This window comes from Bufo gargarizans, unplaced genomic scaffold (assembly GCF_014858855.1).
Source record: "Bufo gargarizans isolate SCDJY-AF-19 unplaced genomic scaffold, ASM1485885v1 fragScaff_scaffold_362_pilon, whole genome shotgun sequence".
Lineage (NCBI taxonomy): Eukaryota > Metazoa > Chordata > Amphibia > Anura > Bufonidae > Bufo > Bufo gargarizans.
In genome coordinates, this window is record NW_025334102.1 from 188,577 (window position 1) to 210,854 (window position 22,278).

The window sequence follows — 22,278 nt, forward strand, 5'->3', positions numbered from 1 at the left end:
ATCATCACTGCCACCAACATTGTTACCACTGCTACCTGATCATTATCATCACTGCCACCAACATTGTTACCACTGCTACCTGATCATTATCATCACTGCCACTAACATTGTTACCACTGCTACCTGATCATTATCATCACTGCCACCAACATTGTTACCACTGCTACCTGATCATTATCCTCACTGCCACCAACATTGTTACCACTGCTACCTGATCATTATCATCACTGCCACCAACATGGTTACCACTGCTACCTGATCATTATCCTCACTGCCACCAACATTGTTACCACTGCTACCTGATCATTATCCTCACTGCCACCAACATTGTTACCACTGCTACCTGATCATTATCATCACTGCCACCAACATTGTTACCACTGCTACCTGATCATTATCATCACTGCCACCAACATGGTTACCACCACCACCTGATCATTATCATCACTGCCACCAACATTGTTACCACTGCTACCTGATCATTATCCTCACTGCCACTAACATTGTTACCACTGCTACCTGATCATTATCCTCACTGCCACCAACATTGTTAACACCACCACCTGATCATTATCATCACTGCCACCAACATTGTTACCACTGCTACCTGATCATTATCATCACTGCCACCAACATTGTTACCACCACCACCTGATCATTATCCTCACTGCCACCAACATTGTTACCACTGCTACCTGATCATTATCATCACTGCCACCAACATTGTTACCACTGCTACCTGATCATTATCATCACTGCCACTAACATTGTTACCACTGCTACCTGATCATTATCATCACTGCCACCAACATTGTTACCACTGCTACCTGATCATTATCCTCACTGCCACCAACATTGTTACCACTGCTACCTGATCATTATCCTCACTGCCACCAACATTGTTACCACTGCTACCTGATCATTATCATCACTGCCACCAACATTGTTACCACTGCTACCTGATCATTATCCTCACTGCCACCAACATTGTTACCACTGCTACCTGATCATTATCCTCACTGCCACCAACATTGTTACCACTGCTACCTGATCATTATCATCACTGCCACCAACATTGTTACCACTGCTACCTGATCATTATCATCACTGCCACTAACATTGTTACCACTGCTACCTGATCATTATCATCACTGCCACCAACATTGTTACCACCACCACCTGATCATTATCATCACTGCCACCAACATTGTTACCACTGCTACCTGATCATTATCATCACTGCCACCAACATTGTTACCACTGCTACCTGATCATTATCATCACTGCCACTAACATTGTTACCACTGCTACCTGATCATTATCATCACTGCCACCAACATTGTTACCACCACCACCTGATCATTATCATCACTGCCACCAACATTGTTACCACTGCTACCTGATCATTATCATCACTGCCACCAACATTGTTACCACTGCTACCTGATCATTATCCTCACTGCCACCAACATTGTTACCACTGCTACCTGATCATTATCCTCACTGCCACCAACATTGTTACCACTGCTACCTGATCATTATCCTCACTGCCACCAACATTGTTACCACTGCTACCTGATCATTATCATCACTGCCACCAACATTGTTACCACCACCACCTGATCATTATCACTGCCACCAACATTGTTACCACTGCTACCTGATCATTATCCTCACTGCCACCAACATTGTTACCACTGCTACCTGATCATTATCCTCACTGCCACCAACATTGTTACCACTGCTACCTGATCATTATCCTCACTGCCACCAACATTGTTACCACTGCTACCTGATCATTATCATCACTGCCACCAACATTGTTACCACTGCTACCTGATCATTATCATCACTGCCACCAACATGGTTACCACTGCTACCTGATCATTATCCTCACTGCCACCAACATTGTTACCACTGCTACCTGATCATTATCATCACTGCCACTAACATTGTTACCACTGCTACCTGATCATTATCATCACTGCCACTAACATTGTTACCACTGCTACCTGATCATTATCATCACTGCCACCAACATTGTTACCACTGCTACCTGATCATTATCATCACTGCCACCAACATTGTTACCACTGCTACCTGATCATTATCATCACTGCCACCAACATTGTTACCACTGCTACCTGATCATTATCCTCACTGCCACCAACATTGTTACCACTGCTACCTGATCATTATCCTCACTGCCACCAACATTGTTACCACTGCTACCTGATCATTATCCTCACTGCCACCAACATTGTTACCACTGCTACCTGATCATTATCATCACTGCCACCAACATTGTTACCACCACCACCTGATCATTATCACTGCCACCAACATTGTTACCACCGTCCATCCCTTGATCATTATCGCTGCCATCACATTATTGTCACTGCTGCCACCACAACATCATGGCCGCCACCGCCGCCATCTTCTCCACATCATCTAATAATGAGCTTATTACTAGTGCAGCTGTGGTTTCGGAGATGTGGGTTATAGACAGGGCCTCATTGTCTGCGGAGTCACTCACGGCTGTCTCTGCGTAATCTCTGCTGGGATTGACTTTCCCTGCTGCCCCATCAGTGTCATCCCTGTGTGACCGAGGTGTCCAGTGATCCTGCGCACGCTTCACATAGAAGGTGGCGATGTCGCCCTGCAAGACGCTGCTAGATAGTCCTCCTTCATTATCACTATTGGATTTGTGTGACGGGGTAGTGCCGAGCCCTCGTCACTCCTTATGTGAAGGCTGCACTCACTACCTGCTGGTTGTAGGCCCGGATATAATGGACTCCTTCAGCAATCCATCTTTATTAGCTTCCATCATGCCAGGCTCCTGCAGTGATCTGGACAGACCCCATGTGCGGCGTCCACATGTCCAGCAGATTCCTCACCACCAATGGTCCAGGCTCAGCTTCTTGGTCAGTGGAGATTACACTGACTCTGACTACCCTCACCTCTGCAGGCATCCTCTGTAAGGCCTCATGCACACGACCGTATGTATGACGTCTGCATTCTGTATTTTGCGGAATGGAACAGCTGTCCCCTAGTAGAGCAGTAATATCCTTGTCCATAATGTGGACAATAATTGGACATGTTATATTTTTTTGCGGAACGGAAATACGGACATAGGGAAACGGAATGCACACGGAGTACCTTCAGTTTTTTTTGCGGACCCATTGAAATGAATGGTTTCATATACGGTCCGTAAAAAAACCGCAACAGACCCAGAAAGAAGATCCGTTTGTGTGCATGAGCCCTAGTTCTCTGATTCAGGTGATCCCCACTTGTTGTAATGTCCTCTCTGACTCTGGAGCACTGCACCCTCAGCTGTGACTTAGCAGGACTCTGCATGAGCGTCCCATGTCCTCGGTCCTCTGCTCATCTAGGACACAAAGGCCTTTATCGCACCCACTCCTGAGCTCAATTCTGTGTCTGCTTCTAATAAACCAGTAGAAGGTCTGATCGTGTCCTCCAACCTCCACACTATCATCAACCACCTTCTCCATGAGATTAACAGACGGACGCACTTCTGGGCATTCATCTGCTGTGACATGAGAGGTTGTAGGCCATCGTACATGACGCCACTGGCCAGTGACTGCCGTGAGATGAGAGGTTGTAGGCCATTGTACATGACGCCACTGGCCAGTGACTGCCGTGAGATGATCTAATGGTTGTAGGCCATTGTACATGACGCCACTGGCCAGTGACTGCCGTGAGATGAGAGGTTGTAGGCCATTGTACCTGACGCCACTGGCCAGTGACTGCCGTGAGATGAGAGGTTGTAGGCCATTGTACATGACGCCACTGGCCAGTGACTGCCGGGAGATGATCTAATGGTTGTAGGCCATGGTACATGACGCCACTGGCCAGTGACTGCCGTGAGATGAGAGGTTGTAGGCCATTGTACATGACGCCACTGGCCAGTGACTGTCGTGAGATGAGAGGTTGTAGGCCATTGTACATGACGCCACTGGCCAGTGACTGCCGTGGGATGAGAGGTTGTAGGCCATTGTACATGACGCCACTGGCCAGTGACTGCTGTGACATGAGAGGTTGTAGGCCATCGTACATGACGCCACTGGCCAGTGACTGCCGTGAGATGAGAGGTTGTAGGCCATTGTACATGACGCCACTGGCCAGTGACTGCCGTGAGATGAGAGGTTGTAGGCCATTGTACATGACGCCACTGGCCAGTGACTGCCGTGGGATGAGAGGTTGTAGGCCATTGTACCTGACACCACTGGCCAGTGACTGCCGTGAGATGATCTAATGGTTGTAGGCCATTGTACATGACGCCACTGGCCAGTGACTGCCGTGAGATGAGAGGTTGTAGGCCATTGTACCTGACACCACTGGCCAGTGACTGCCGTGAGATGAGAGGTTGTAGGCCATTGTACCTGACACCACTGGCCAGTGACTGCCGTGAGATGAGAGGTTGTAGGCCATTGTACATGACGCCACTGGCCAGTGACTGCCGTGAGATGATCTAATGGTTGTAGGCCATTGTACATGACGCCACTGGCCAGTGACTGCCGTGAGATGAGAGGTTGTAGGCCATTGTACCTGACACCACTGGCCAGTGACTGCCGTGAGATGAGAGGTTGTAGGCCATTGTACATGACGCCACTGGCCAGTGACTGCCGTGAGATGAGAGGTTGTAGGCCATTGTACCTGACACCACTGGCCAGTGACTGCCGTGAGATGAGAGGTTGTAGGCCATTGTACATGACGCCACTGGCCAGTGACTGCCGTGAGATGATCTAATGGTTGTAGGCCATTGTACATGACGCCACTGGCCAGTGACTGCCGTGAGATGAGAGGTTGTAGGCCATTGTACATGACGCCACTGGCCAGTGACTGCCGTGGGATGAGAGGTTGTAGGCCATTGTACATGACGCCACTGGCCAGTGACTGCCGTGAGATGAGAGGTTGTAGGCCATTGTACCTGACACCACTGGCCAGTGACTGCCGTGAGATGAGAGGTTGTAGGCCATTGTACATGACGCCACTGGCCAGTGACTGCCGTGAGATGAGAGGTTGTAGGCCATTGTACATGACGCCACTGGCCAGTGACTGCCGTGAGATGAGAGGTTGTAGGCCATTGTACATGACGCCACTGGCCAGTGACTGCCGTGGGATGAGAGGTTGTAGGCCATTGTACATGACGCCACTGGCCAGTGACTGCCGTGAGATGAGAGGTTGTAGGCCATTGTACATGATGCCACTGGCCAGTGACTGCCGTGGGATGAGAGGTTGTAGGCCATTGTACATGACGCCACTGGCCAGTGACTGCCGTGAGATGAGAGGTTGTAGGCCATTGTACATGACGCCACTGGCCAGTGACTGCCGTGAGATGAGAGGTTGTAGGCCATTGTACATGACGCCACTGGCCAGTGACTGCCGTGAGATGAGAGGTTGTAGGCCATTGTACATGACGCCACTGGCCAGTGACTGCCGTGAGATGAGAGGTTGTAGGCCATTGTACCTGACGCCACTGGCCAGTGACTGCCGTGAGATGAGAGGTTGTAGGCCATTGTACATGACGCCACTGGCCAGTGACTGCCGGGAGATGATCTAATGGTTGTAGGCCATTGTACATGACGCCACTGGCCAGTGACTGCTGTGACATGAGAGGTTGTAGGCCATCGTACATGACGCCACTGGCCAGTGACTGCCGTGAGATGATCTAATGGTTGTAGGCCATTGTACATGACGCCACTGGCCAGTGACTGCCGTGAGATGAGAGGTTGTAGGCCATTGTACATGACGCCACTGGCCAGTGACTGCCGTGGGATGAGAGGTTGTAGGCCATTGTACATGACGCCACTGGCCAGTGACTGCCGTGAGATGAGAGGTTGTAGGCCATTGTACCTGACACCACTGGCCAGTGACTGCCGTGAGATGAGAGGTTGTAGGCCATTGTACATGACGCTACTGGCCAGTGACTGCCGTGAGATGAGAGGTTGTAGGCCATTGTACATGACGCCACTGGCCAGTGACTGCCGTGAGATGAGAGGTTGTAGGCCATTGTACATGACGCCACTGGCCAGTGACTGCCGTGGGATGAGAGGTTGTAGGCCATTGTACATGACGCCACTGGCCAGTGACTGCCGTGAGATGAGAGGTTGTAGGCCATTGTACATGATGCCACTGGCCAGTTACTGCTGTGGGATGAGAGGTTGTAGGCCATTGTACATGACGCCACTGGCCAGTGACTGCCGTGAGATGAGAGGTTGTAGGCCATTGTACATGACGCCACTGGCCAGTGACTGCCGTGAGATGAGAGGTTGTAGGCCATTGTACATGACGCCACTGGCCAGTGACTGCCGTGAGATGAGAGGTTGTAGGCCATTGTACATGACGCCACTGGCCAGTGACTGCCGTGAGATGAGAGGTTGTAGGCCATTGTACCTGACGCCACTGGCCAGTGACTGCCGTGAGATGAGAGGTTGTAGGCCATTGTACATGACGCCACTGGCCAGTGACTGCCGGGAGATGATCTAATGGTTGTAGGCCATTGTACATGACGCCACTGGCCAGTGACTGCTGTGACATGAGAGGTTGTAGGCCATCGTACATGACGCCACTGGCCAGTGACTGCCGTGAGATGATCTAATGGTTGTAGGCCATTGTACATGACGCCACTGGCCAGTGACTGCCGTGAGATGAGAGGTTGTAGGCCATTGTACATGACGCCACTGGCCAGTGACTGCCGTGGGATGAGAGGTTGTAGGCCATTGTACATGACGCCACTGGCCAGTGACTGCCGTGAGATGAGAGGTTGTAGGCCATTGTACCTGACACCACTGGCCAGTGACTGCCGTGAGATGAGAGGTTGTAGGCCATTGTACATGACGCCACTGGCCAGTGACTGCCGTGAGATGAGAGGTTGTAGGCCATTGTACATGACGCCACTGGCCAGTGACTGCCGTGAGATGAGAGGTTGTAGGCCATTGTACATGACGCCACTGGCCAGTGACTGCCGTGGGATGAGAGGTTGTAGGCCATTGTACATGACGCCACTGGCCAGTGACTGCCGTGAGATGAGAGGTTGTAGGCCATTGTACATGATGCCACTGGCCAGTGACTGCCGTGGGATGAGAGGTTGTAGGCCATTGTACATGACGCCACTGGCCAGTGACTGCCGTGAGATGAGAGGTTGTAGGCCATTGTACATGACGCCACTGGCCAGTGACTGCCGTGGGATGAGAGGTTGTAGGCCATTGTACATGACGCCACTGGCCAGTGACTGCCGTGGGATGAGAGGTTGTAGGCCATTGTACCTGACGCCACTGGCCAGTGACTGCCGTGAGATGAGAGGTTGTAGGCCATTGTACCTGACACCACTGGCCAGTGACTGCCGTGAGATGATCTAATGGTTGTGCGGGCAGCCCCCTCGCCATCAGCTCGGTGTGAGAGGGTTTTCAGTGAGTGCAGAGATTCTGAGCACCAACAGCGTCATAGCAAGGTGTCTGAGCAGGGTGGCCTCTGATCAGTGGAGGATTATACGATTTATTAACTCTGCAGACACTGATTTATGATGTGAATAGGGACGAGTGAAACTTTGTCCGTTTTATTCGCCAGCAGTACATTTATACCGTGATATTTCCTGAATGTAATACACTGGAGGGGGAAATGCACAGGAAAGCATAGTGTATGTGCTTCTCTATTAACATGTACTAACACTTCTTGTATTCTTCTCCTCCGTCCTCTGTGTCCTGGACATCTCCTTGTCTTCTCCACAATTTCTGTTTGTCCCATAAACCTGCCCTGCTTACCCTATCGTCCTCTCTATTCCTGGCTCCCTCTTTGTGTCACCCTTCCCCTCTGGGCCCTTCTGTACACTTTCTGTTGTGCGCCCCCTCTAATATCACCAACCCATGTGTCCGCTCAATTCTCATTCTTCTTGCCGACTTCTTCACTGTCGTTTCCACTATTTGTCCACATTTCTTCTCCACCCTCACCCTTCCTCCAGGTTTTACTGGGATCTAATCATGCTTCTCCTTATGGTGGCCAACTTGATAATTCTCCCCGTGGGAATCACATTTTTCAAAGATCAGAACACCCCTCCCTGGATCGTGTTCAATGTCCTCTCAGACACTTTCTTCTTGGCCGACTTGATCCTGAATTTCCGCACAGGGATTGTGGTTGAGGACAACACCGAGATTATTCTGGATCCACACACTATTAAGATGAAGTATTTTAAGAGCTGGTTTCTGGTGGACTTCATTTCTTCTATCCCGGTGGACTATATATTTCTTATTGTGGACCTGGAGACAAACGTAGACACAGAAGTGTACAAGACGGCCCGGGCTTTTCGAATCGTTAGATTTACCAAAATTCTCAGCCTTCTGCGACTTCTGCGGCTCTCCCGGCTCATCCGTTATATCCATCAATGGGAGGAGGTGAGGAAGTGTCCCACACACATAGTGTGCCCCAGCGGAGGTGCTAGGTGGATACTGAGCTGTTCACATGCAGTTTCCAATAGTCATTGTTGTATTCTGACTAGATTTCTCTCTATTTTCGGTCAGATTTTCCACATGACCTATGACCTGGCCAGTGCGGTGGTTCGGATCTTCAATCTCATTGGGATGATGTTGCTGCTGTGCCACTGGGACGGCTGCCTGCAGTTCCTGGTTCCAATGCTGCAGGAATTTCCTGAGGATTGCTGGGTCAGCATTAACAAGATGGTGGTGAGTGATCGATCTGTTCCTCCTAATTACCAGTCTCAAGCTGTCATATTAACGGTTAATATCCCCCTCCACCAAGAGAGCGGAGAATGTGAGAGTCAGCCATACACAACAATGGTTTGGGCTCATCTGCCTCATACCGTTCAGTTCTAAACATTTGCTGTAAACTTGTACTTGGGTGATCGCCCACCTTACGCCATTTCTGGCTCAGCACGTTCCGAGCTGTTTCAACACACAATGTTCCCAGCAGTCTGTGCCCATCTCCGGCGGGTGACTGTCACAAAGGAAGCCCAAATAAAACAGAGACAATCCCATTCCTTATATAATCCCTAAGTCTATCCAGGTCTGTCAGGCGTCCCCCTCTTATTCCTGTATAATCCCCTCTATCTGAGTGTGTCGGGTCGTCCCCCTCTTATTCCTGTATAATCCTCTCTATCCGGATGTGTCGGGTCGTCCTCCTCTTATTCCTGTATAATCCCCTCTATCTGAGTGTGTCGGGTCGTCCTCCTCTTATTCCTGTATAATCCCCTCTATCCGGGTCTGTCAGGCGTCCCCTCTTATTCCTGTATAATCCCCTCTATCCGGGTCTGTCAGGCGTCCCCTCTTATTCCTGTATAATCCCCTCTATCCGGGTCTGTCAGGCATCCCCTCTTATTCCTGTATAATCCCCTCTATCTGAGTGTGTCGGGTCGTCCCCCTCTTATTCCTGTATAATCCTCTCTATCCGGATGTGTCGGGTCGTCCTCCTCTTATTCCTGTATAATCCCCTCTATCTGAGTGTGTCGGGTCGTCCTCCTCTTATTCCTGTATAATCCCCTCTATCCGGGTCTGTCAGGCGTCCCCTCTTATTCCTGTATAATCCCCTCTATCCGGGTCTGTCAGGCGTCCCCTCTTATTCCTGTATAATCCCCTCTATCCGGGTCTGTCAGGCGTCCCCTCTTATTCCTGTATAATCCCCTCTATCTGAGTGTGTTGGGTCGTCCTCCTCTTATTCCTGTATAATCCTCTCTATCTGAGTGTGTCGGGTCGTCCTCCTCTTATTCCTGTATAATCCCCTCTATCCGGGTCTGTCAGGCGTCCCCTCTTATTCCTGTATAATCCCCTCTATCCGGGTCTGTCAGGCGTCCCCTCTTATTCCTGTATAATCCCCTCTATCCGGGTCTGTCAGGCGTCCCCTCTTATTCCTGTATAATCCCCTCTATCCGGGTCTGTCAGGCGTCCCCTCTTATTCCTGTATAATCCCCTCTATCCGGGTCTGTCAGGCATCCCCTCTTATTCCTGTATAATCCCCTCTATCTGAGTGTGTTGGGTCGTCCTCCTCTTATTCCTGTATAATCCTCTCTATCTGAGTGTGTCGGGTCGTCCTCCTCTTATTCCTGTATAATCCCCTCTATCCAGGTCTGTCAGGCGTCCTCCTCTTATTCCTGTATAATCCCCTCTATCCGGGTCTGTCAGGCATCCCCTCTTATTCCTGTATAATCCTCTCTATCTGAGTGTGTTGGGTCGTCCTCCTCTTATTCCTGTATAATCCTCTCTATCTGAGTGTGTCGGGTCGTCCTCCTCTTATTCCTGTATAATCCCCTCTATCCGGGTCTGTCAGGCGTCCCCTCTTATTCCTGTATAATCCCCTCTATCCGGGTCTGTCAGGCGTCCCCTCTTATTCCTGTATAATCCCCTCTATCCGGGTCTGTCAGGCATCCCCTCTTATTCCTGTATAATCCCCTCTATCTGAGTGTGTTGGGTCGTCCTCCTCTTATTCCTGTATAATCCTCTCTATCTGAGTGTGTCGGGTCGTCCTCCTCTTATTCCTGTATAATCCCCTCTATCCAGGTCTGTCAGGCGTCCTCCTCTTATTCCTGTATAATCCGTTCTATCTGAGTGTGTTGGGTCGTCCCCCTCTTATTCCTGTATAATCCCCTCTATCTGAGTGTGTCGGGTCGTCCCCCTCTTATTCCTGTATAATCCGCTCTATCCAGGTGTGTTGGAGGCTTCCTCCTATTCCTGTATAATCCCCTCTATCCGGGTGTGTCGGGGCGTCCTCTTATTCCTGTATAATCCTCTCTATCCGGATGTGTCGGGTCATCCTCCTCTTATTCCTGTATAATCCTCTCTATCTGGGTCTGTCAGGCGTCCTCCTCTTATTCCTGTATAATCCGTTCTATCTGAGTGTGTCGAGTCGTCCCCCTCTTATTCCTGTATAATCCGCTCTATCCAGGTGTGTTGGAGGCTTCCTCCTATTCCTGTATAATCCCCTCTATCCGGATGTGTCGGGGCGTCCTCTTATTCCTGTATAATCCTCTCTATCCGGATGTGTCGGGTCATCCTCCTCTTATTCCTGTATAATCCCCTCTATCCGGGTGTGTCGGGGCGTCCTCTTATTCCTGTATAATCCTCTCTATGCTGGTGTTTCCTCCACCTATTCCTGTTTAGTCCCCTCCATCTGGGTGTGTTGGGGCATCCACCTCTTATTCCTGTATAATCCCCTCCATCCGGGTGTGTCGTGGCGTCCTCCTCTTATTCCTGTAAAATCCTCTCTATCCGGGTGTTTCCGCCACCTATTCCTGTTTAGTCCCCTCCATCCGGGTGTGTTGGGGCATCCTCCGCTTATTCCTGTATAATCCCCTCCATCCGGGTGTGTCGTGGCGTCCTCCTCTTATTCCTGTAAAATCCTCTCTATCCGGGTGTTTCCTCCACCTATTCCTGTTTAGTCCCCTCCATCTGGGTGTGTTGGGGCGTTCTCCTCTTATTCCTGTATAATCCCCTCTATCCAGGTGTGTCGAGGCGTCCTCCTCCTATTCCTGTAAAATCCTCTCTATCCGGGTGTTTCCTCCACCTATTCCTGTTTAGTCCCCTCCATCTGGGTGTGTTGGGGCATCCTCCTCTTATTCCTGTATAATCCCCTCTATCCAGGTGTGTCGAGGCGTCCTCCTCCTATTCCTGTAAAATCCTCTCTATCCGGGTGTTTCCTCCACCTATTCCTGTTTAGTCCCCTCCATCCGGGTGTGTTGGGGCATCCTCCGCTTATTCCTGTATAATCCCCTCCATCCGGGTGTGTCGTGGCGTCCTCCTCTTATTCCTGTATAATCCCCTCCATCCGGGTGTGTCGTGGCATCCTCCTCTTATTCCTGTATAGCCCCCTCCATCCGGGTGTGTCGGGTCGTTCTTCTCTTAATCCTGTATAAACCCCTCCATCTGGGTGTGTCGGGGCGTCCTCTTATTCCTGTATAATCCCCTCTATCCGGGTGTTTCCTCCTCCTATTCCTGTATAATCCCCTCTTTGCGGGTGTGTCGGGGCATCCTCCTCTTATTCCTATATAATCCCATCTATCCGGGTGTGTCGAGGCGTCCTCCTATTCCTGTAAAATTCTCTCTATCCGGGTGTTTCCTCCTCCTATTCCTGTATAATCCCCTCTATCCGGGTGTTTCCTCCTCCTATTCCTGTATAATCCCCTCCATCCGGGTGTGTTGGGGCATCCTCCTCTTATTCCTGTATAATCCCCTCCATCCGGGTGTGTCGAGGCGTCCTCCTCTTATTCCTGTATAATCCCCTCAATCCAGGTCTGTCAGGCGTCCCCCTCTTATTCCTGTATAATCCCCTCTATCTGAGTGTGTCGAGTCGTCCTCCTCTTATTCCTGTATAATCCCCTCTAACCGGGTGTGTCGGGGCGTCCTTTTATTCCTGTATAATCCTCTCTATCCGCGTGTGTCGGGTCGTCCCCCTCTTATTCCTGTATAATCCGCTCTATCCGGGTGTGTCGGGCGTCCTCCTCTTATTCCTGTATAATCCTCTCTATCCGCGTGTGTCGGGCGTCCTCCTCTTATTCCTGTATAATCCTCTCTATCCGGGTGTTTCCTCCACCTATTCCTGTTTAGTCCCCTCCATCTGGGTGTGTTGGGGCATCCTCCTCTTATTTCTGTATAATCCCCTCCATCCGGGTGTGTCGTGACGTCCTCCTCCTATTCCTGTAAAATCCTCTCTATCCGGGTGTTTCCTCCACCTATTCCTGTTTAGTCCCCTCCATGCGGGTGTGTTGGGGTGTCCTCCTCTTATTCCTGTATAATCCCCTCCATCCGGGTGTGTCGTGGCGTCCTCCTCTTATTCCTGTATAATCCCCTCCATCCGGGTGTGTCGTGGCGTCCTCCTCTTATTCCTGTATAGCCCCCTCCATCCGGGTGTGTCGGGTCGTTCTTCTCTTAATCCTGTATAAACCCCTCCATCTGGGTGTGTCGGGGCGTCCTCCTATTTGTTTATAATTCTCTCCATCTGGGTGTGTCGGGGTGTCCTCTTATTCCTGTATAATCCCCTCTATCCGGGTGTTTCCTCCTCCTATTCCTGTATAATCCCCTCCATCCGGGTGTGTTGGGGCATCCTCCTCTTATTCCTGTATAATCCCCTCCATCCGGGTGTGTCGAGGCGTCCTCCTCTTATTCCTGTATAATCCCCTCAATCCGGGTGTGTCGGAGCGTTCTCCTCTTATTCCTGTATAATCCCCTCCATCTGTGTGTGTCGGGGCGTCCTCCTCCTATTCCTGTATAATCCTCTCTATCCGGGTGTTTCCTCCTCCTATTCCTGTATAATCCCCTCCATTCGGGTGTGTCGTGGCATCCTCCTCTTATTCCTGTATAGTCCCCTCCATCCGGGTGTGTCGGGTCGTTCTTCTCTTATTCCTGTATAATCCCCTCTATCCGGGTGTTTCCTCCCCCTATTCCTGTATAATCCTCTCTATCCGGGTGTTTCCTCCTCCTATTCCTGTATAATCCCCTCCATCCGGGTGTTTCCTCCTCCTATTCCTGTATAATCCCCTCCATCCGGGTGTGTTGGGGCATCATCCTCTTATTCCTGTATAATCCCCTCCATCTGGGTGTGTTGGGGCATCATCCTCCTATTCCTGTATAATCCCCTCCATCCGGGTGTGTTGGGGCATCATTCTCTTATTCCTGTATAATCCCCTCCATCTGGGTGTGTCGAGGCATCCTCCTCTTATTCCTGTATAATCCCCTCCATCTGGGTGTGTCGAGGCGTCCTCCTCTTACTTCTGTATAATTTTTCCTCTATCCGGGTGTGTCGGGGCGTCCTCCTACTATTTGTTTATAATTCCCTCCATCTGGTCGGGGCATCCTCTTATTCCTGTATAATCCCCTCTATCCGGATGTTCCCTCCTCCTATTCCTGTATAATCTCCTCTTTTCGGGTGTGTCGGGGCGTCCTCCTCTTATTCCTCTATAATCCCCTCCATCCGGGTCTGTCGAGACGTCCTCCTCTTATTCCTGTAAATTCCCCTCCATCCGGGTGTGTTGGGGCATTCTCCTCTTATTCCTGTATAATCCCCTCCATCTAAGTGTGTCGGGGCATCTTCCTATTCCTGTATAATCCCCTCTATCCGGGTGTTCCCTCCTCCTATTCCTGTATAATCCCCTCTTTCCAGGTGTGTTGGGGCATCCTCCTCTTATTCCTGTATAATCCCCTCTATCCAGGTGTGTCGAGGCATCCTCCTCCTATTCCTGTATAATCCCCTCTTTCCAGGTGTGTTGGGGCATCCTTTTCTTATTCCTGTATAATCCCCTCTATCCAGGTGTGTCGAGGCGTCCTCCTATTCCTTTAAAATCCTCTCTATCTGCGTGTTTTCTCCTCCTATTCCTGTATAATCCCCTCTTTTCGGGTGTGTCGGGGCGTCCTCCTCTTATTCCTCTATAATCCCCTCCATCCGGGTCTGATGAGACGTCCTCCTCTTATTCCTGTAAATTCCCCTCCATCCGGGTGTGTTGGGGCGTTCTCCTCTTATTCCTGTATAATCCCCTCTATAAGGGTGTGTCGAGTCATCCTCCTATTCCTGTATAATGCTCTCTATCCGGGTGTTTCCTCCTCCTATTCCTGTATAATCCTCTCTATCCGGGTGTTTCCTCCTCCTATTCCTGTATAATCCTCTCTATCCGTGTGTTTCTTCCTCCTATTTCTGTATAATTCCCTGCATCTGGGTGTGGCAGGGCATCCTTCTCTTATTCCTGTATAATCCCCTCTCTCCGGGTGTTTCCTCCTTCTATTCCTGTATAATCCCCTATTCCCGGTGTGTTGGGCTGTTCTCCTCTTATTCCTGTATAATCCCCTCCATCTAAGTGTGTCGGGGCATCTTCCTATTCCTGTATAATCCTCTCTATCCGGGTGTTTCCTCCTCCTATTCCTGGATAATCCCTTCTATCCGGGTTTGTCGGGGTGTTTCCTCCTCCTATTCCTGTATAATCCCCTCTATCCGGGTGTGTCGGGGCGTTCTCCTCTTATTCCTGTATAATGCCCTCTTTCCGGGTGTGTTGGGGCATCCTCCTCTTATTTCTGTATATTCTCCTCCATCGGGCTGTGTCGGGGCATCCTCCTCTTATTCCTTTATAATCCTCTCTATCCGGGTGTGTCGAGATGTCCTCCTCCTATTTCTGTATAATCCCCTCTATCCGGGTGTGTCGGGGCGTCCTCCTCTTATTATTGTATAATCCCCTCCATCCGGGTGTGTCGAGGTGTCCTCCTCTTATTTCTGTATAATCAGGTGATTTTCCTATTTCATGACGTAAAGTCATGATTTTATTAAAGACCCGGAGGCGAGTATTGCTATTCTCCTTCTTTACTCTGACCAATAGCAGCAAAGATAAAAAGAAAATACTGAACATTTGAACAGCCCCTCCCCATAGTCCCAGTATAACAGGCCACTCCGCCTGCAAATCCTCCTCTTTCTTTGTAACTCAAGTCCGAACATCCAACAGAACCGGAAAAACCAAGAGTCCCAGAACATCATGGAACAACAACCGCCTTCCATCCGGAAGCGAAACGGGAAGAGCCGGAAACAGCGCCGAAGGATGCTCCTCGTCCTGTCCACATCAACCTAACGGCCGGAACCAAACTGCCGACGACGTAGACCAACAGACACCGCACACCGGGCCGGTCTCAACCTGAAAAGGTGAAAAACAGAAAATGACAGTAACAAAATTGGGACATGGCATCCAAAATCAACTGGTTGCGATAAACCTACTCAGGAAAAACTCATAGAGTTAAGATCAACATGCGCATGACAACAAATCAATAATATCTGCAGAATAAACATCATTCATAATAATAAACAAACATATAGGGAGGGAACTCAGGGTGGGCAATACTCGCCTCCGTGTCTTTAATAAAATCATGACTTTACGTCATGAAATAGGAAAATCACCTGATTTTATTACAAGACCCGGAGGCTCATATTGCGAGTTCAAAGTTAAGACAAATTCTCAATGATTGATGAGAAGACGTGAGGACCTGGCCGAAAGTAAAATTCTCTGAACGTGGATACTCTGGACCAGTCCGCCAATTTCAAAATGTCCTCCAACCTGGCGCCAGACACCGCCAAAGAGGTAGCGGATGCCCCCCTAGCGGAATGTGCCGAAAAAATGGAAGTGTCCACGCCAACTCCATGATCCACTTCATCCACCTAGCCAGCGTGGGAGTGGTCACCGGGGCAAAAGGAAGAATGGTAGAGAGGAAAAGATGAGAAAACTCCCGTGATCGATGAATGGAAGTGCGAGCTTCATACTCCTTGAGGCATTCCACCGGACAGAGAGAAGGCGAGGCCGGGAAAGCCGGATAAGCGACTGAGCGTATGTGAGACTTGGTCCTCCTAGAGATGTCAAAGGAGACCCCCTCCGGAGTATACGAGCGGGCATCATAATCCAAAGCCTGGACGTCAGACACCCGCTTGCAGGAAATTAGACAGAAAAGAGTGACGAGCTTCGCCGACAGTTGCCTTAAGGACAGGTCTGAATTCTGAGGCCAAGAAGATAGAAACGAAAGGACACAAGACACGTCCCAAGTAGCCGAAAATCTAGGTCTAGGAGGCCGAGACATCCGAGAGCCACGCAATAGACGGCATACCAAGGATGTTGCCCCGCAGGAGTACCGTCAAACCCCTGGTGGGACGCAGAAATGGCCGACCTGAAAAGGCTGATCGTGCGATAGGCCTTGCCCTGGTCGAAAAGAGAAGATAGGAAGTGCAAGATCTCCGTCACAGGTGCCGAAACGGGATCCAAGTCCCTAGCCACGCACCAGCGATCCCAAGATCCCCAGGCAGATCTGTAAGATCTTCTGGTTCCTGGGGCCCAAGCGTTCTCCAACAGGACTCTAGCTGTTCCCGAAACTCCCGGGACCTCCCAGGGTCCCCTGAAATTCGACACGCCAACAGGCGCAGAGATCCGTCCAGGAGGAGAGGATGTAGCTGGTGATTCGGACCTCGGAGGAGAGTCTGAGATGTCGGGAGCAAGTACGGGGTCTCTATCATCATCTCCAGAAGGTGAGGAAACCACGACTGGGAAGTCCAAAACGGGACCAGCAGAACCAGATCCGCTGAATGACGGCGTACGTGAATCAGGGTCCTGGGGATCAGCTGGAAGGGGGGGAATGCGTAAAGCAGACCCCGCGACCAATCCTGTAGGAACGCGTCCACAGCTTCGGCCTCCGGGTCCGGGCGCCAACTGTAGAAACGTGGCAGCTGCGTGTTCAGGCGGGAGGCAAACAGGTCGATACAGCAAGGCCCCCAAAGAGACGTTAAGGAACGGAACACCGCTGGATCTAACTGCCAGTCGCTGGAGTCGGAGAGATATCGAGAGCTCCAATCCGCCCGAATGTTCTGGACGCCCGGAAGATATTCCGCCAAGACAATCAACTCCTTGTCTAGACAGTAGTCCCAGAAATCCTTCGCCAACCGAGATAGGATGGTGGAACGTGTACCGCCCATGCCGTTGATGTAACGCACTGCCGACACGTTGTCCATGCGAAGTTGAATGCAGGCCTTGGCCGTGTCTCTCGTGAAACTCTTGATTGCGAACGAACCTGCCAACAGTTCCAGCGCATTGATATGGAATCCCGCTTCGTCCGCTGACCAGCCGCCTCCGGTTGAGATCCCCTCGCAGTGAGCTCCCCAGCCCGACAGGCTGGCATCCGAATCCACCACGAAGTCCGGGCGATGACCGAAAATAGCCTTGCCGTTCCAAGCCTGTAAATTGTGGATCCACCAGGATAGCTCCTCCTTGGTTTCCTCGTCCAGGGAAATCCAGTCCGCATAGGAAGCCCCCCTCCGGAGGTGGAAAATCTTCAGTCGCTGGAGGGCCCGGTAATGTAGTGGGGCTGGGAAGACCGCCTGGATAGAAGAAGCCAGAAGGCCTATGATCCTGGCTAGTTGACGCAACGGGATCTGGGAGGACGACCTGGCTCTGCACAACTCCTTCCGAATGGACCGAACCTTGGTCGGTGGTAGGCTGAGAGTCCCCGCCGTGGAATCCACCAGAAACCCCAGGAACTCCATCTCGCGAGCCGGGGCGAGACAGGACTTCTCCTGATTGAGAAGGAAACCCAGATCCAACAGGAGATCCATCGTCCAGCGAAGGTGATTCAGTAACACCGCATGATCCTGTGCCATGATCAGGATGTCGTCCAGATAGACGATGAGGCGAACTCCCCGACTGCGCAGCCAGGCCATAGCAGGGCGCATCAGCTTGGTGAAGCACCACGGAGCAGAAGAGAGGCCGAAAGGGAGGCATGTAAACCGCCAAATCCTGTCCTTCCAAAGGAAACATAGAAGGTTCCTGGACGCGTCCTCGACAGGGACGGTAAGATACGCGTCCTTCAGGTCCAACTTGACCATCCAATCGCCCACCTGAAGTAGGTCCCGCAGGAGATGGATGCCCTCCATCTTGAAATGGCGGTACCTGACGAACGCGTTGAGAGCGCGTAAATTGATGACGGGCCGAAGCTGGCCCCCTTTTTTCGCCACCAAGAAAATGTTGCTGATTATCGCACCAGTGGATGCCGGAGCCGGCTCTATGGCCCCTTTGCGGAAGAGATCTGATAGCTCTGAGTCCACAAGTATGCGGCTCTCTACCGACAGCACTGCCGGGTGTGGGGGCGGGATGGATAGGTGAGAAGATGTCAGCTCTATGTGGAAACCCCTGACCGTGGAGAGAATCCATTGGTCCGAGGTGATGCGCGACCAAGCTCGAGAAAAGAGCTGGAGTCTGCCCCCTACACAAACAGTTGAAGAATTGAAATGAGGCATCGGTCTTACCATAAGGTCGTCTGGAACCAGGGTTTCCTCTGTATCCTCTAGGCCTCCAGGATCCTCCCCGGGAAGGGAAGAAGGATGATGTCTCTCGCCTCTGCTCCTGGAACGCAGGTCTCTGGGAGAAGGAGCCTCTGCCCGTAGCACGGGATTGGAAGTGGGCACGGCCGGACAGACGGCCCCTGAAACTGCCGGCCCTGGTAGAGACCCTACCGTGAAACACCCGTTTCATTGAACTCTGGGCCTTATCGAGTGCTGTAAAGGCACCGACAAAACGTCCTAAGTCCTTAATAAAGGACTCGCCAAACAGTAAGCCCTGGGCCTCCTTACCGGCTTCAGTGAGCGCCAAGTTGGAGAGTTTAGGCTCAATCTTGAAAAGTATGGCCTTGCGCCGTTCAATGGCCAGGGACGTGTTGACGTTTCCTGCCACACAAATCGCGCGCTGCACCCACTCGCGCAGCTCTAGAGGGTCTACCTGCTTACCCTCGGCCTTGGCAGCCTCGGCAAGGTCAAAAATCTTTGCCAGGGGGCCAAATATGTCCAGGAGCTTGTCCTGACAGGCACGCAGGGCCGACTCCAGACCCTTCCTCGGATTCCACCCAGATTTGGTGAGGAATTGGGTCATTTTAGGGTCTACCGCTGGAGTCTCGCACACCCTGTTGGGAATTACGGGTCTGGGGCATTCCGCCCTAAGCTTGTTGCGCGCCTCTTGGAGAGGGGGCAACGCACGCGGGCCTCCAAATATTTGGAGACATGCTCCAACGGCAACCACTCCGCAGACCGAGGGTGGTGTAGGGAATCCGGGTCAAAGAGAGGTTGCCCTGATGGGTCCGTCAAGGACACGTCTGCTGCCGAAAGCATGGAGCTGCACCCGGGTAAGGGATTAGAATCTATGACCCCAGAAGGGTCGTCCTCTGCCTCCTCAAAGGCGTCATCTATCGCCTCCTCATCAGAACCGACTTCAGAGCCGGAAGCTGTATCCTGTTGTGCTCTAGCACTTTTCCAACTGCGCGTATGTTCTGCCTGACGCGTACAGGCTCTCTTGCGCGAACCCAGCGCGCCAACATTGGTGGAGACAACGTCACCAGTCAAGCGTGTTCTGGAGGCAGGCCCTGGCCCGGTAGGTTTAGAAACCGTAGCGGGCTGTGGGGTGGGAGAGGCAGCTGGATGGGTTGCAAGGGCCTGGGCAATAGACTGGGAAATGACCGAAGTCATTGATCCCATGGCCGCAGCAATCACATTAGATAAGGTAGTTTGAAAAACCAGGGAAGGATCCGCAGAGGGCGTCCCAGTATCACAATCATCCCCAGAAGGGGTTAAATCAGCTTGAGGCATATCCTCTTCCATAGGGCCCTGCCCACTGAGATTTGTATTAGGCATAATCACAGCCTGCCTCTAGATAGGTAGTGATAGGGTTAATCTGAAAAAACACAAATCCTACGCTATGCACTCCGCTGGTGAGGATTTTCCCCAGCCAGGGAGAGGAACTAGAGTGGGGGAGAAAAGCCTGACCGAAGGTAGGAGCCGGAGAGCAGAGGGGTCGCCGAGCACAGGAGCCGGAGAGCAGACGCAGAGCAGAGGTTCGCCGAGACTCCGGAGCGCCGCACTGACCGGAAGCGGAAGCGCCCGAGATCTCGCGAGATCTCGGGCGGAGCGAAGCGCGGCAAGCAGGAGCGCCGGCGGCAAGATCAGAGGTGAGCCGCGGCGCGAAAAGGGAAGCCAATGGGGGAGGGAGACCGAGGGGGAGTGCGCAGGTGAAAAGGACTGAGGGAAAAAACTCAGCAGAAGCAAAAATCAAAACCCCGATCAGGGGAAGGGACAGACAGAAGGGGGATGATAACCCCAAAGGAGATAATCGGAACACAGGGTACTCCTGAATAACAGGGACACCAGAGTTGTGCTAAAGGAAAAACACAGCACCAGACAATGGGAGATCCCACAAACAACCTGTAAACAATAGAATATCCCATAAACCCAAAAAGGGGAAAAACCACAATAAGAGAAAACAGTAATAGTAATCAGACAAATATCACAGGTACTTATCTCTGCGGTCAGCAGCAAAGAAAGAGGAGGATTTGCAGGCGGAGTGGCCTGTTATACTGGGACTATGGGGAGGGGCTGTGCAAATGTTCAGTATTTTCTTTTTATCTTTGCTGCTATTGGTCAGAGTAAAGAAGGAGAATAGCAATACTCGCCTCCGTGTCTTGTAATAAAATCCCCTCTATCCGGGTGTGTCGGGGCATCCTCCTCCTATTTGTTTATAATTCCCTCCATCTGGGTGTGTCGGGCATCCTTTTATTCCTGTATAATCCCCTCTATCCGGGTGTTTCCTCCTCTTATTCCTGTATAATCCCCTCTATCTGGGTGTGTCGATGCGTCCTCCTATTCCTGTAAAATCCTCTCTATCCAGGTGTTTCCTCCTCCTATTCCTGTATAATCCCCTCCATCCGGGTGTGTTGGGGCATCCTCCTCTTATTCCTGTATAATCCCCTCCATTCGGGTGTGTCGGGGCGTTCTCCTCTTATTCCTGTATAATTCCCTTCATCTGGGTGTGTCGGGGCGTCCGCCTCTTATTCCTGTATAATCCTCTCTATCCGGGTGTTTCCTCCTCCTATTCCTGTATAATCCCCTCTATCCGGGTGTGTCGAGGCATCCTCCTCTTATTCCTGTATAATCCCCTCCATCCGGGTGTGTTGAGGCATTCTACTCTTATTCCTGTATAATCCCCTCCATCTGGATGTGTCGGGGCGTCCTCCTCTTATTTTTGTATAATGCTCTCTATCCGGGTGTTTCCTCCTCCTATTCCTGTATAATACTCTCTATCCAGGCGTTTCCTCCTCCTATTCCTGTATAATCCCCTCCATCCGGGTGTGGCGGGCTGTTCTCCTCTTATTCCTGTATAATCCCCTCTATTTGGGTGTTTCAAGTCATCCTCTTATTCCTGTATAATTCTCTCTATTCAGGTGTTTCCTCCTCCTATTCCTGTATAATACTCTTTATCCAGGTGTTTCCTCCACCTATTCCTGTATAATACTCTTTATCCAGGTGTTTCCTCCTCCTATTCCTGTATAATACTCTTTATCCAGGTGTTTCCTCCTCCTATTCCTGTATAATACTCTTTATCCAGGTGTTTCCTCCTCCTATTCCTGTATAATACTCTTTATCCAGGTGTTTCCTCCACCTATTCCTGTATAATCCCCTCTATCCATGTGTGTCGGGGCATCTCCTCATATTCCTGTATAATCCGCTTTATCCGGGTGTGCCGGGGCGTCCTCCTATTCCTGTATTATCCCCTCTTTCCAGGTGTGTGGGGGCATCCTCCTCTTATTCCTGTATAATACTCTCTATCCGGGTTTTTCTCCTCCTATTCCTGTATAATACTCTCTATCCGGGTGTTTCCTCCTCCTATTCCTGTATAATCCCCTCTTTCCGGGTGTGTCGAGGGGTCCTCCTCTTATTCCTGTATAATCCCCTCCATCCGGGTGTGTCGAGGCGTCCTCCTCTTATTCC

At 51.1% G+C, this 22,278-nt stretch overlaps 1 protein-coding gene across 1 annotated transcript in view; it reads left to right on the top strand.

Moving 5' to 3' along the window:
- The window catches only part of LOC122922443 (potassium/sodium hyperpolarization-activated cyclic nucleotide-gated channel 3-like), a 60,946-nt gene that overhangs the window by 17,211 nt on the left and 21,457 nt on the right, over window positions 1–22,278 (top strand). Inside the window, exons 2-3 of the mRNA XM_044273064.1 lie at window positions 7,982–8,411; window positions 8,538–8,699. Of these exons, the coding sequence (XP_044128999.1) occupies window positions 7,982–8,411; window positions 8,538–8,699 (592 nt within the window). The remainder of the gene's footprint in view (window positions 1–7,981; window positions 8,412–8,537; window positions 8,700–22,278) is intronic.